The sequence below is a fragment of the Lithobates pipiens genome, unplaced genomic scaffold (assembly GCF_037356315.1).
Source record: "Lithobates pipiens isolate NorthernLeopardFrog02 unplaced genomic scaffold, aLitPip1_a1.2 Scaffold_19, whole genome shotgun sequence".
Classification (NCBI taxonomy): domain Eukaryota; kingdom Metazoa; phylum Chordata; class Amphibia; order Anura; family Ranidae; genus Lithobates; species Lithobates pipiens.
In genome coordinates this window covers 580,661,577-580,675,184 of record NW_027507764.1, presented here as the reverse complement: position 1 = coordinate 580,675,184, position 13,608 = coordinate 580,661,577, and the positions used below count along the sequence as shown (strand labels likewise).

General features: G+C 46.0%; 1 protein-coding gene across 2 annotated transcripts in view; it reads right to left on the bottom strand.

Moving 5' to 3' along the window:
* Window positions 1-13,608, bottom strand: part of LOC143997693 (alanine aminotransferase 2-like) — a 99,934-nt gene that overhangs the window by 19,576 nt on the left and 66,750 nt on the right. For both annotated transcript variants that reach the window (XM_077493450.1, XM_077493449.1), the window contains exons 9-11: window positions 8,140-8,311; window positions 6,098-6,253; window positions 5,380-5,492 (exon numbers count right to left, since the gene is read on the bottom strand). In XM_077493450.1, coding sequence (XP_077349576.1) covers window positions 5,380-5,492; window positions 6,098-6,253; window positions 8,140-8,311 — 441 coding nt within the window. The remainder of the gene's footprint in view (window positions 1-5,379; window positions 5,493-6,097; window positions 6,254-8,139; window positions 8,312-13,608) is intronic.

Genomic DNA, 13,608 nt, shown 5'->3' with positions numbered 1-13,608 from the left:
TGATGACATGGGTCACATTGGTACTGACAAGGTAACCCACCTAGCACGTGAACGATTTTACTGGCCATTTATGCAAAAAGACATTGATGAATATGTGCTGAAGAAGTGCAGCTGCATCAAACAAAAGCGTCCAAATATCACCGAAAGAGCACCTATGGGTTCGATTACTACCAGTTCACCTTTGGAGTTAGTATCCATTGATTATCTTCACTTGGAGAAAAGCAAAGGAGGATATGAGTATATACTTGTAATAGTTGACCATTTCACACGCTTTGCACAAGCGTATCCAACTAAGAACAAATCTGGAAAAACGGCGGCAGAAAAGATCTTTCAAGATTTCATACCACGTTTTGGCTATCCAGAGAAACTCCACCATGACCAAGGAAGAGAATTTGAAAACAACTTATTTCAGACATTGCAACGATTGGCAGGGATTTCTCATTCAAGAACTACTCCATACCATCCACAGGGTAACCCAGTGGAGAGACTGAACCGTACTTTGTTACAGATGCTTCGCACCTTGGAGGAAGAGAAAAAGTCAGATTGGAAAGAACATCTTCCACATATGGTTCATGCATACAATTGCACCAGGCATGAAGCCACAGGATACTCGCCATTCTTTCTATTGTATGGAAGATCTCCTCGTTTGCCAATTGACCTAATGCTCAACCTAAATTTGGAAAAGGAATCAGAAAGTCAACCAATATTTACTCAGAAATGGGCATCTAGAATGCAAGAAGCTTACAAAATCGCATCCGAGAATAGCAAAAAATCATCTGCTAAAGGGAAGAAGTACTATGACAAACAGATAAAAGGAGCACCTCTTCAACCGGGTGATCGGGTCTTAGTACGAAATCTCTCTGAAAGAGGAGGACCTGGTAAACTTCGTTCATACTGGGAAGAATCAGTACACAAAGTGGTAGAAAGAATCAAAGATGGGCCTGTGTACAAAATTCAGCCTGAAAGTGGTAAAAAGACTATTCGAGTACTGCACAGAAATCTTTTACTACCAGTAAATGACTTACCAATTGAAGGACACATTCCAAGAGTACAGATGAAACAAAGGCAATCAAGTAACAGAAAGGATACCAGAATGGATCTGGACCAGGAGGAGGAATGTTCAGATGAAGAAAGATGGTATTATCCTTATATACCAGAGACTACAGAAAGTCATGATTGTGTTGTGTCTCAACCAAACTCAAAACGTACAGAAAATCCCATTAAGAGTTTCTGCTGAGGAGTTTTATCCTACAACTACCACACCCAATGTTGAACAAGAACAAAATGATGGAACAGTAGTTGGCGACCAAATCTGGGCTACAGACATGGTGAGACTAGACACTGCAGAATTACCCTCATTAAGTCAAGACTTACCTGTGAACCAAGATATGCAAATGGAAAATGATGTTGATGGAGAAGACTCAACTCCTGTCAGAAGATCTACCAGACAAGCTAAGCCTAAATAGATCTTTACATATGACACACTAGGTCAGCCAAGATACATACCAAGTCAGATTCACACCATACAAACTCCTACAATGCTAGCTACTCCCAGGACATGCCAGGTAGTTAACGTAGCTCCTTGGTGGCAACAAGTACCTATTTGGGTTACTTAAATCACTAAATAGTGTTCAGATACCAATTGAGTTTAATGTCGGGAGCCATTAACTGAAGGAGGGGAGAGTGTGACGGACTGGGGTTTATATGGTCACAAAACAGACACCCCAAAGCAAAGTACATATTCATTTTTTTTTTATATTTCTAAACATCTCCCTTCTATTCTATTAATAACCAGTAGATGGCAGAGAAGGTACACAAACAGAGTCTATATAAGGCCACACACCATGTGACTGGAAATTAAACTACTTCCAGCCATAAAGTCAGTGGTCATATCTCATGCTGTTTGTGTGATTCTTTGCAGGTATGTACTCTAAATTGTTCCTAATCTGTATTAACCTGTAATAGAAAGATTCCTAAACATCTTGAGCAGATGCAGAAAAAGTCTCAGCAGATTTTATGCTATAGTTTTGCTGTAATTAGAAGTTTAGAACAGCATGTGTCAGAAACAAGTGAAAAGTGCATAAGAACATGAAAATACTGCATTAGTCAGAACAAATGTCTATGATAAACACTAAACCTTTCTAAATAGGTATATTTAAACCTGATTTATTGGAAATTGCATAGATTTATAGAAGCACATGTTTTCTGTTATTTAATATAGAAAAAAACCTATTGTATGTAAAGCTTATGTATTGCATCATACAGACATGCAATGTGCACCATCTAGTGGTTAAAAAAGAGTACTACCATGAAAATATTTGTATTAAAGCAATACATTGCTAGTATGATTATTGCACACTTAAAATGTACCAGAGAGATAAAGATAATTATCTATAACACTGAATAACAGGGATATATATGTTATTAAATTTAGTAATGTTCATTGTTGTAACTACGTTTTAAAATACTTTAGTTAAAATCGGTATTATATATATATTGTTAATGGTTATAAACATGTGACTATAAAAATGTAAAAGATGTATTGTTATGTAAAAATTAAACTACTTCCAGCCATAAAGTCAGTGATCATATCTCATGCTGTTTGTGTGATTCTTTGCAGTCCACGCCAAGCTGATCACCTTGTCTCATCGCGTCTACAATCATCGGCTCTCTTAATTCACATTTTGAGGCCGGTAACACACGCTGCTGGTGAACATCTCCTGCACCCTCTTCCTTGCCTACCCTGACCTTCCCTCTCCTCCATTGCCTTCATGCGCTCCACGGTCCTGAATTGTCACAACAATTTTCACATATAAAAAAAGAATGCTTGTAGTTGTCGATCCCAGATTCACCTCATACATGTGTTATGTCATTGGCCATGTGGTGGGACTATGTTTGTACAGCTAGTAATTATTTTGTGGCTGCAAATTTGACCTGTAGGTTTGCAAAGTTCGCCTCCCATTGAAGTCAATGGGGCCCGCCGCGAACATTACGGTTCGCGAACTATCAGCCGCGTTCGCGAAACATCCCGTCGGAAGTTCGTCCATCACTAATAACAAAGTCTCTTATACCACCCAGAGAGTAGCCACTTGCAGCTGGGCACTTCAAGGCTGAACACATCTCTAGCCAGGGATCATGGCAATCAGCACTTTGATTCAGAACTTGTAAAATCCTCTGAACATGTACAAGTTATAACTGAAAGTGAACAGGAACCTTTTTCCTCAGTACCTGGAATGTTCTCTGTCTCCTTGATAGTACTGGAAAAAGCGTGGATTCGTCAATGTACTTCCCAACTCAGTAACCAGGCACTTTTCAGGATGCCACTTGTCTGCCCTCCTCCGAAGAGTCCTCCCCCGGTCGCTTACACGAGCTGTGGTGCCCCTCCAAGCCGAGAGCACACCCGGACACCTTGAATCCTCCCTCAGTTACTGCGCCTCGGACCAGCCGGTTCCGAGACTCGGGAACAGACGGATCCCTATCCCAGACCAGGCGGGTCTATTGGGGGTAACCAACAAAAGCATGTCGCGGTATGTCGAACACCACGTGGCCCGGGACCCCTCGTGGGGCTACCCCGGTCCTGGAAACAAGAACAGACCACACGGGTCTCACGAACTCCTCTGCTGAACATGTGACCTCGACATCTTAAGTACCCTTCCCAGACTCCTCAGCGGGGCCCGGCACACCCACTGATTGCTTCTGAGAAGGCTGATACCCAAAACGTCCAACCAGGCCTGGTTCTGGCCTGTCATCTGCACCTCACTGTCCACATGACCAGGCAGAACTCTCACACAGCCCAGCCAAACTGATGTCAAAGTTAACCTACATAATCAACCCTCAGAACCCCATTACCATTCTGAGGCAAAAACTAAGTTTACACATGAATGACACTTTGTCCAAAATGTCATCCGCTACACGAGGGGTGTCACTTTTGTGAGATACTGTATATATATATATATATATATTAAAAAAAAACACACACACATATATACACACACACAGTATATGATTTAACTTGATTTTCCCATTTCTTTGTTTCCCACAGATAAATAATAGATATATAAAACTTTTCCTGTGCTCTTGCTGAGAGTGTGATCTCTGACTTTCCATCAGTGTTGCCAACAGTCAGTATTTATACTGGCAGCCAGTAGAAAACTTGCACTTTTCTACTGCCAGTAAATGCCAGTGACAGGAAAAGGTTGCCAGTAAAAAATATGGCTGTGACTGCTAAAGTGTGCTTGGGTGGCGCCAGCAGGGGGCAGGTCTGGTGGAGGCGGTGCCTGAGCATGTCAAGTGTGTCATGGTGCAAGGGAGCTGAGCGGAGCCTTGTGTGCGGGTCTGCAGGATGGGAGCAAGGCAAGCCGGGAATGGGAAGGTCAGTGCTATTTGGGCTGGAGTGGACAGGTGTGGAGAGAGACTGTCATCGTGACTCAGGAGGGGACGTGTTGTGTCAGTGAGGTGTCGTCATCATCATCTGTACTGCTGCACACTGCTGTTGGTGTCACTGTTAGAGTCAATTTCATGAGTGTGCATCTGAACATTCTAATTCTTCTGAGTCCTGTCCCTGAGCTACTTACTTACTACCACTTACTATACTTTGGGGGGCGGCAAACCAACGCCAGCCACCCACCGCAGGAGATGGACAGGAAGGATGGACGGGAAGGTGGCGATCACCCCCCCCCCCCGTGCGGGATATGGACGGGAAGGTGGCGATCAGAGGCCTCCTTACCTTAGGAGGCAGATGACTAGGATCCAGGGTAGGGCCGCTACTCCTTGCTCTGGGGCCATTGCTTCTCCTCCCAGCCTAACAGGAAGTGGGTCTTGAGACCTGATTAGCTGGGAGTCCTAAAAATCCCTGGCCAATTCTCTATTGTCACACAACTGAGTGGGCTCAGGCTGTAATCATGTGCTTAAAAAAAACAACAAAAAAACATAGAAATCCATGTGTCCGGTGCCCTGCATGTAGATTAGGGGCCAGGCACATGGATTAGGGGGGCAGCGCCCCTGCACCCCGTATGAATGGGTCACCGCTGCTTACTACAGTATATCGCAAATAAAATAAGAAATATGTTTTTTGCCTTACTATCTCCCTTAAATCACAATACTAATTGCATATTGTATTTGTGTATGGCCTAAATACTGAAATATGTACTTTAAAACTGTAATTTTGTAACTTTTGGAAATGCCAATAAAAACTTGGCTGTGCCAGTAAATTTTGGGTGTCGTGCCAGTAAATTTCAATCCGATAGGTTGGCAGCGCTATTTTCCATGTGTTCAGGTTCAATGACCAATTAGCAGCAAATGATTACATTGTATACGGTACACTAAGTATACTTTATTCATATTTATTTGAAACACATTTTCTAAGAAGTAAACGCTCACCTAAAGTGGTAAGTTCCCTTTTCTTGGCCAAAGCTGGTCCCGTCGACCAAGACGATGCCGGTCTCCTCCAGAAGAAGGTGGCAGAAGTGTACATCGGGCGCCTGTCCCCGTTCCTGAGAAAGAAAACAGCCGTCACTCGTACTGTCCTGACCCCACCCCCTAATCTGCTGTACCGAGGCAATGGACCCAAATTTTCTGGGGGGAAGAAGGCAGCTAGCCAAATAAAAATTACTTTTCTTTTTGAATAGTAAACCTGCATATTGTCTGCACTTGGCATATAATCAGTTCTTGTTTGAAATATTATCTTTCATTTCCTGTTGGGGTGCCAGTGGTCACTAGAACAGGAAGTAAGGGTCATTTTCCCAATCCATAGGAGATAATAGCCAGAAAACCGGTATATTCCAAATCCAAAAGTCTTTATTAGGCTACATGTAAAAACAGCAGAGTAAAGCTAACGTGTTTCGGCCGTGATTTTCCCAATGGCGGGGATAGAGAATTGAACCCTTCCCTGCTACATCCAATGACACTTTCAGGCCAGGGTTCGGCCTTTCACCTACAAATTAGCATGTGGCTCAGCAGATGACTAACAAAGAGTGCATTATACCAGGCAATGACAGGTTCCCTGTAGGAACTAATATTTGCCTCCCGAGGGGGCATTGTTTGGGGCATTGTTGGTTAAGTAGCACATTGTATGTGTATCTGTATGACTGTGAGGTACCTGCGCCAGCCTGACAGCTCTCTCCGGGACCTGGATACGGGGAAAGGCATACAAGGCCCCCTGTATGGGGCTGCAGCTTATTCCTGGGGCCCGGTTTAGTATTTCCTCTGCCAGTCGGGCCTTCTCCAGCTGAGAACTCAGAGAATTCTGTGTCTCCTGCAAAATAAGATGGAAGCAGAAAGTAAGTAGCCTCATACGTAGCTCCCCATTCACCTTCAGGACGTCTAACTTTAACGCTTTCCCAATCACTCTCGCAGCTCCATTCATAAAGACTGATGAAATCCTCACATTTTGTTTTGAAACGTTTTATCCTATTGGCCATGAACAACATCATCACCTGGAGCCCCTTCTCCACCTCTCCCCCCATAGAATGTGATGGATTACACCCAGTTTGGGGTGGTGTCCATTATCACTGACGGGGAACGGTCAGAAGACCATTTTCCTGGATTCAGTTTCCAAAAATGGACAATTGTGGGGAGCAGCTTTACAAGATGGTCAGAATCTATGGAAACAATTTTCAACCTGAAAATAGAAATCCTGATCACGGCCTTCATAAGTCACATGACAGGGATGTTTTTTTGTCCCATGATAGCAGTTTGTTCCATTAGTGCTGCCTTTCAGCTACAATAAATGCACATTTGCAGACTCGTCATTTCAGAAGGGCGGGGCGGATGGCAAACACAAGCACCGCCCACCAGGTGCTTCAGCCTTGTCACAGCAGTGTGATCAAGGTCTCCTCTATTCCCTTTATTGAGGCTGTAAGCAGTGGCGTTGCTAGGCGGGTGCAGGGGGTGTGGGCCGCACCCGGGTGACACCCGCCAGAGGGGTGACACCCGTGGGTAGCGGCACCGCTAACGCCGCCCGCTGCCCTGTGTCTTGCGCCGCGGCTGTGTCCCTCAGCGGAGCATAACGAAGCCACCTCCCCCTTCTCTCTGTTTACATCCACAGAGGAGGAGGAGGCCGAGCTGGAGGGATACACACCACTGTGTGTATCTGCTGTTCTGAGGTCTGTAAGGTGGGTGTCTGTACTGCTGAGGGGTGTCTGTACTGGTGGGTCTGCACTGGGTGGTCTGCACTGGGGGGGGGGGTGTCTGCACTGGGGAGGTGTCTGCATGGGGGGGTCTGCACGGAGGGGGGTGTCTGTACTGCTGGGGGTGTCTGTACTGGGGGGTGTCTGTACTGCTGGGGGGTCTGCACTAAGGGGGTGTCTGTACTGAGGGGGGGTGTCTGTACTGCTGGGGGGGTCTGCACTGAGGGGGGTGTCTGTACTGAGGGGGTCTGCACTGAGGGGGGTGTCTGTAATGCTGGGGGAGTCTGCACTGAGGTGGGGGTGTCTGTAATGCTGGTGGGGTCTGTACTGAGGTGGGGGTGTCTGTATTGATAGAGGGGGGTCTGCACTGAGGTGGGGGTGTCTGTACTGAGGGGGGGTGTCTGTACTGATGGGGGGTCTGCACCGAGGTGGGGGTGTCTGTACTGATGGAGGGGTCTGCACTGAAGGGGTGTCTGTACTGAGGGGGGATGTTTATACTGAGGGAGGGGGGACCATATTGATGGAAGGTGGTCTTTACTGAGGGAGGGGGAACTATACTGCGGGAGGGGAGTCTATAGTTAGTGGAGGGGGGTCTGTACTGAGGAGGGACTATAGTTGGTGGGGGGGTGACACCATTTTTTTTTTTGCACCGGGTGACACCAACCCTAGTGACGCCACTGGCTGTAAGCCACCAAATATTCTATACAGTATATTATATACAGTATTCTATAATTCAAGGGGTCTTCAAACTTCCAAAGACAGGGACAGTTTATTGTCCTTCAGACTTTAGGGGGTTGGACTGTGCCCAGTGGGAGTAAGCAATGCCCGATCTTTCAAATAAGTGGTGTCATTGGGAGAAATAGTACCCTATTGTAGGTGTCAGTGGCAGGAGTTATGTCTCAGTGTCAGTGGCAGGAGTAATGCCTCAAGGGCCAAATACAGGCAAGCAAAGGCTGGAGACCACTGCTATATATCGTCCCCAGGCATTACATGTACTACTTGCAACACTCACCGCTTGGAAAGTCTCATACGAGGGGTCTCCAGGCTGTGGGGGGTCCACCAGAACCTCCAGGGCCAGCACAGCAATGATGGAGGGGACGTCAAAGGATTTCAAAATATCGAGGTGCCTAAACACAGCTTGATCCACGTTAACAAACTCAATGTAGCCACAGCGGAGGCCGCACCTCGGGGGAGGGGAGAATAAGCATTTATCTCAGATGTTTTTATATCAACACTATGTAAACGTCTAATAACAATTGTTACTACATGTTAATAACTTATTATGATATAATAATAATAATACACAAAGCTTTAGCACAAGGATAGGGATCTTTAAGAAAGAAGAAAGATTATGAGAATTGAGGGGTGTGCTAACCTGCCAGCATCCTAAATAGCATTATAGAAAAGACATGCAATAAAATGCATTGAGGGGACGCCCCCTTGGACTTTATAGAGCAGGAAAAAGTAATGAAAAGTAAATATGTATAAAAAGGCACAAAAGTGCCACCTTTATTAATTATCAAAAATAGAGGAATTTGAACTAAATATAATTCACTAAGGTATAAACAGTGAATGAACGTTAGTAAAATATACAATATATACCACCCAAAGCTACTAATCCAAAATACTGCTTAAAATGAATTGAGTCCAGTTTAAGATTTACAGCATACGCCCCGACATGTTTCGGAAAATCGCATTGGAATTTATTTTCCTTCTTCAAGGGAGGTTTATAGTTGGGTATATTATTCTCTTGTCTGTAACACAAATGTACAGTCGGGTCCATAAATATTGGGACATCGACACCATTCTAATCTTTTTGGCTCTATACACCACCACAACGGGATTTGAAATGAAACAAACAAGATGTGTTTTAACTGCAGACTTTCAGCTTTAATTTTAGGGTATTTACATCCAAATCAGGTGAACGGTGTAGGAATTACAACAGTTTGTATATGTGCCTCTCACTTTTTAAGGGACCAAAAGTAATTGGACAATTGGCTGCTCAGCTGTTCCATGGCCAGGTGTGTGTTATTCCCACATTATCCCATTTACAAGGAGCGGATAAAAGGCCCAGAGTTAATTTCAAGTGTGCTATTTGCATTTGGAATTTGTTGCTGTCAACTCTCAATATGAGAGCCAAAGAGCTGTCACTATCAGTGAAGCAAGCCATCATTAGGCTGAGAGATAGCAAAAACATTAGGTGTGGCCAAATCAACTGTTTGGAACATCCTTAAAAAGAAAGAACGCACCGGTGAGCTCAGCAACACCAAAAGACCCAAAGAACCACGGAAAACAACTGTGGTGGATGACTGAAGAATTATTTCCCTGGTGAAGAAAACACCCTTCACAACAGTTGGCCAGATCAAGAACACTCTCCAGGAGGTAGGTGTATGTGTGCCAAAGTCAACAATCAAGAGAAGACTTCACCAGAGTGAATACAGAGGGTCCACCACAAGATATAAACCATTGGTGAGCCTCAAAAACAGGAAGACCAGATTAGCCACTTACAGACCGGACCATTTTTCTGGTCAAAGACCAGACCACTTTTTGCAATTCGGCACTGCGTCGCTTTAACTGACAATTGCGTGGTCATGCGACGTGGCTCCCAAACAAAATTGACGTCCTTTTTTTCCCACAAATAGAGCTTTCTTTTGGTGGTATTTGATCACCCCTGCGGTTTTTATTTTTTGCGCTATAAACAAAAATAGAGCGACAATTTTGAAAAGAAAAAACGCATTATTTTTTACTTTTTGTTATAAATATCCCCCAAAAATATATAAAAAAACATTTTTTCCCTCTGTTTAGGCCGATACGTATTCTTCTACATATTTTTGGTAAAAAAAATCGCAATAAGCGATTATTGATTGGTTTGCACAAAAGTTATAGCGTTTACAAAATAGGGATAGTTTTATTAATAATTTTTTATTATTATTTTTTTACTAGTAATGGCGGCGATCAGCGATTTTTATTGTGACTGCGACATTGCGGCGGACACATCGGACATTTTTGACACATTTTTGGGACCATTGTCATTTATACAGTAATCACTGCTACATAAATGCAGTGATTCCTGTGTAAATGACACTGGCAGTGAAGGGGTTAACCAGTGGGTGGCAGTGTAGGGGTTAAGTGTTCATAGGGGTGTGTTACTAACTGTGGGGGGGCTGGGCTTTCATTTAGTGAACACTGATCTCTTCTCCAATCACATGGAGCAGAGATCAGCGTCACTAGTTGCTAGGCAGAATGGGGAAATGCTGTTTACACGACATTTCCTCCATTCAGCCGCCCCATGAGACGATCGCGGGTATGCCCGCAGCGATCGAGTCCGCGGGACCTGCAACCGGACTCACGGGGGTCCCAACCGGCACGCGAGCGCGCCGGCGGCGGCGCGCTCGCGCTGGCAGGGCGGCATTGAAGATTGGACGTACCTGTACGCCAATATGCCTGCCCGTGCCATTCTGCCGACGTACATCGGCGTGCGCCGGTCGGGAACTGGTTAGAGTTTGCCAAACAACATCTAAAAGAGCCTTCACAGTTCTGGAACAACATCCTATGGACAGATGAGACCAAGATCAACTTGTACCAGGGTGATGGGAAGAGAAGAGTATGGAGAAGGAAAGGAACTGCTCGTGATCCAAAGCATACCACCTCATCAGTGAAGCATGGTGGTGGTAGTGTCATGGTGTGGGCATGTATGGCTACCAATGGAACTGGTTCTCTTGTATTTATTGATGATGTGACTGCTGACAAAAGCAGAAGGATGAATTCTGAAGTGTTTCGGGCAATATTATCTGCTCATATTCAGCAAAATGCTTCAGAACTCATTGGACGGCGCTTCACAGTGCAGATGGACAATGACCCGAAGCATACTGCGAAAGCGACCAAGGAGTTTTTTAAGGGAAAGAAGTGGAATGTTATGCAATGGCCAAGTCAATCAGCTGACCTGAATCCAATTGAGCATGCATTTCACTTGCTGAAGACAAAACTGAAGGGAAAATGCTCCAAGAACAAGCAGGAACTGAAGACAGTTGCAGTAGAGGCCTGGCAGAGCATCACCAGGGATGAAACCCAGCGTCTGGTGATGTCTACACGTTCCACACTTCAGGCTGTAATTGACTGCAAAGGATTTGCAACCAAGTATTAAAAAGTGAAAGTTTGATGGATGATTGTTAATCTGTCCCATTACTTTTGGTCCCTTAAAAAGTGGGAGGCACATATACAAACTGTTCCTATAATTCCTACACCGTTCACCTTATTTAGATGTAAATACCCTCAAATTAAAGCTGAAAGTCTGCAGTTAAAGCACATCTTCTTCGTTTCATTTCAAATCCATTGTGGTGGTGTATAGAGCCAAAAAGATTAGAAATGTATCGATGTCCCAATATTTATGAACCTGACAGTATGTATGTTTATAACAATATAAGCATGGTAATATAGAAAAGACATCAAAGTGTAGTTTATAGCCTATTACAACATATTATGAAGTAGCAAGGTAAAAAGTACTTACATATTTTTACTCATTGGGAGTTGGGAGGATAAAAACAGGAAGAGAAAGTACATGCTGTCTGCATGAGTACACGCACACGCACACACATGACATGAAAGGTTGCCCGCGTGTCCGTAGGCCGGTTGATGGCACGCATTCACAAGGGACACCCAATTTTTTAACAGCGATCAAAATTTGCCACTGTAGGGACAATGATAGAGTGAGGGCAGTTAGATCAACCTCCTTTTATTAGACAGTAATAGAGACAGAAAGGTAAGTTATGGCAAACACATGGACAAAAAGCCATATAGTGCCTGCAATGCCGCGTACACACGATCGAATTGTCCAGCGTACTTAGTCCGGCAAACAATCCGGCGGATAGTCCGGCGGACTTTCTACCGAACGCACTTGGCCACACATGGACACACAGAAAAACCGGCGTTTGCTAGCGCGATGACGTACAGCACGTACGACGGGACTAGAAAAAGGAAGTTCAATAGCCAGTAGCCAATAGCTTCCTTCTCGTACTTGCTTCTGAGCATGCATCATTCTTAGTCCGCTGGACTAGCACACTGACGAACGGATTGTCCGCTGAAACACGGAAAGATTGGACTGCAAAAATACTTTCTAAGTCCGCCGGACTTTACGCTGAGAAAGTCCGCTGAAGCCCACACACGATTGAATTGTCCGGTGAAATGCGTTTCGGCGGACTAAGTACGCCGGACAATTTGATCGTGTCTACGCGGCATTATAGTAATAGTATTTACCTCAGGTTTAAAGCAGAGTATGCATCTGACATCGGGATGGCGGCCAGTGGACTGACACAAGCCAGCCGAATGTCAGCATTTTTATACCTGATCTGATTGGCATAAACCAGATAGTCCAATCCGTCTAACCAGTGGCATACAATGCAGCTGATTGCGGAAGTCAGGGGGTCTCTCTGACGAGGTGGCGCACGGCGTAGCTGCGCCCATAAGGGCATGATGATGTCACGGGTCAGCGGTGGGTAGAACACTTACTGCTCATCATAGAAATGAAGCATAGATAGGCTCCTCCTGACACCAGAGGCGGCTCTCTAATTAGGCAAATTAGGCAGCCGCCTAAGGCCTTGCCCTCACAGGGGCCTCGTGGCCGCCTAATTTACCTCTGCTCGATCACTGGACTGAACAACAAGCTCCAGGTGCCATCTGTAAAAGCTGTGCGGGCAGCCATAGGACACACCGGGCGGGCCGCAAGTCCATGTGGGGCCCTAAAGCAACTGAGCTGCTCCTGCAGCCCGCGCCACTCACCCACCTGGCCTCTCCGCGTCTGGCCGGCTGCCTATTGGGGTCAGGAGTCCGGCCAGGCTGCAGAAACTATCCCTGCCCTATGACTGTGAAGGGGAAGGAGGAGCTCCGGTGATCCCATCCCAGCGCCTGCTGCAGTCTGGCCGACTACCCCCAGAGATCGTGAGTGCCCGGCCGTGCCGCCCTCCTGTGTGCCTGGATGGGAGGAGCGGCGGGGACAGCTGCATATGGAGGAATTGAGCTTCCCATATTCCTCCTGCAGCCGATGAATGACCGCTTCTTCTGCGGGCATTCACTGGCTGCAGAAAGAATATGGAAAGCTCAATTCCTCCATATGCAGCTGTCCCCGCCGCTCCTCCCATCCAGGCACACAGGAGGGCGGCACGGCCGGGCACTCACGATCTGTGACGGGGTCGGCCAGGCTGCAGCAGGCGCTGGGATCACCGGAGCTCCTCCTATCTAACTCTTTTACTGCCCGATGCTCCCTGGTTCCTCACAGTTCTCCCTGCATACCCTCTCTGCTTCCTGGCTCCCCCCAGTGCTCTCTGGTCCTCCGTGCTCTCCCACTGTGCTGTCCAGCCCCCCCCCCACTGCTCCCCACATGCTCTCCCCCCACTGTGCTCTCCAGTCCCCCATTCCTGTGCTCCCTCACAGTGCTCCCCACAGTGCTCTCTGGTCCCCACAGTACTCTGTGCTCCCTGGCTCCCCC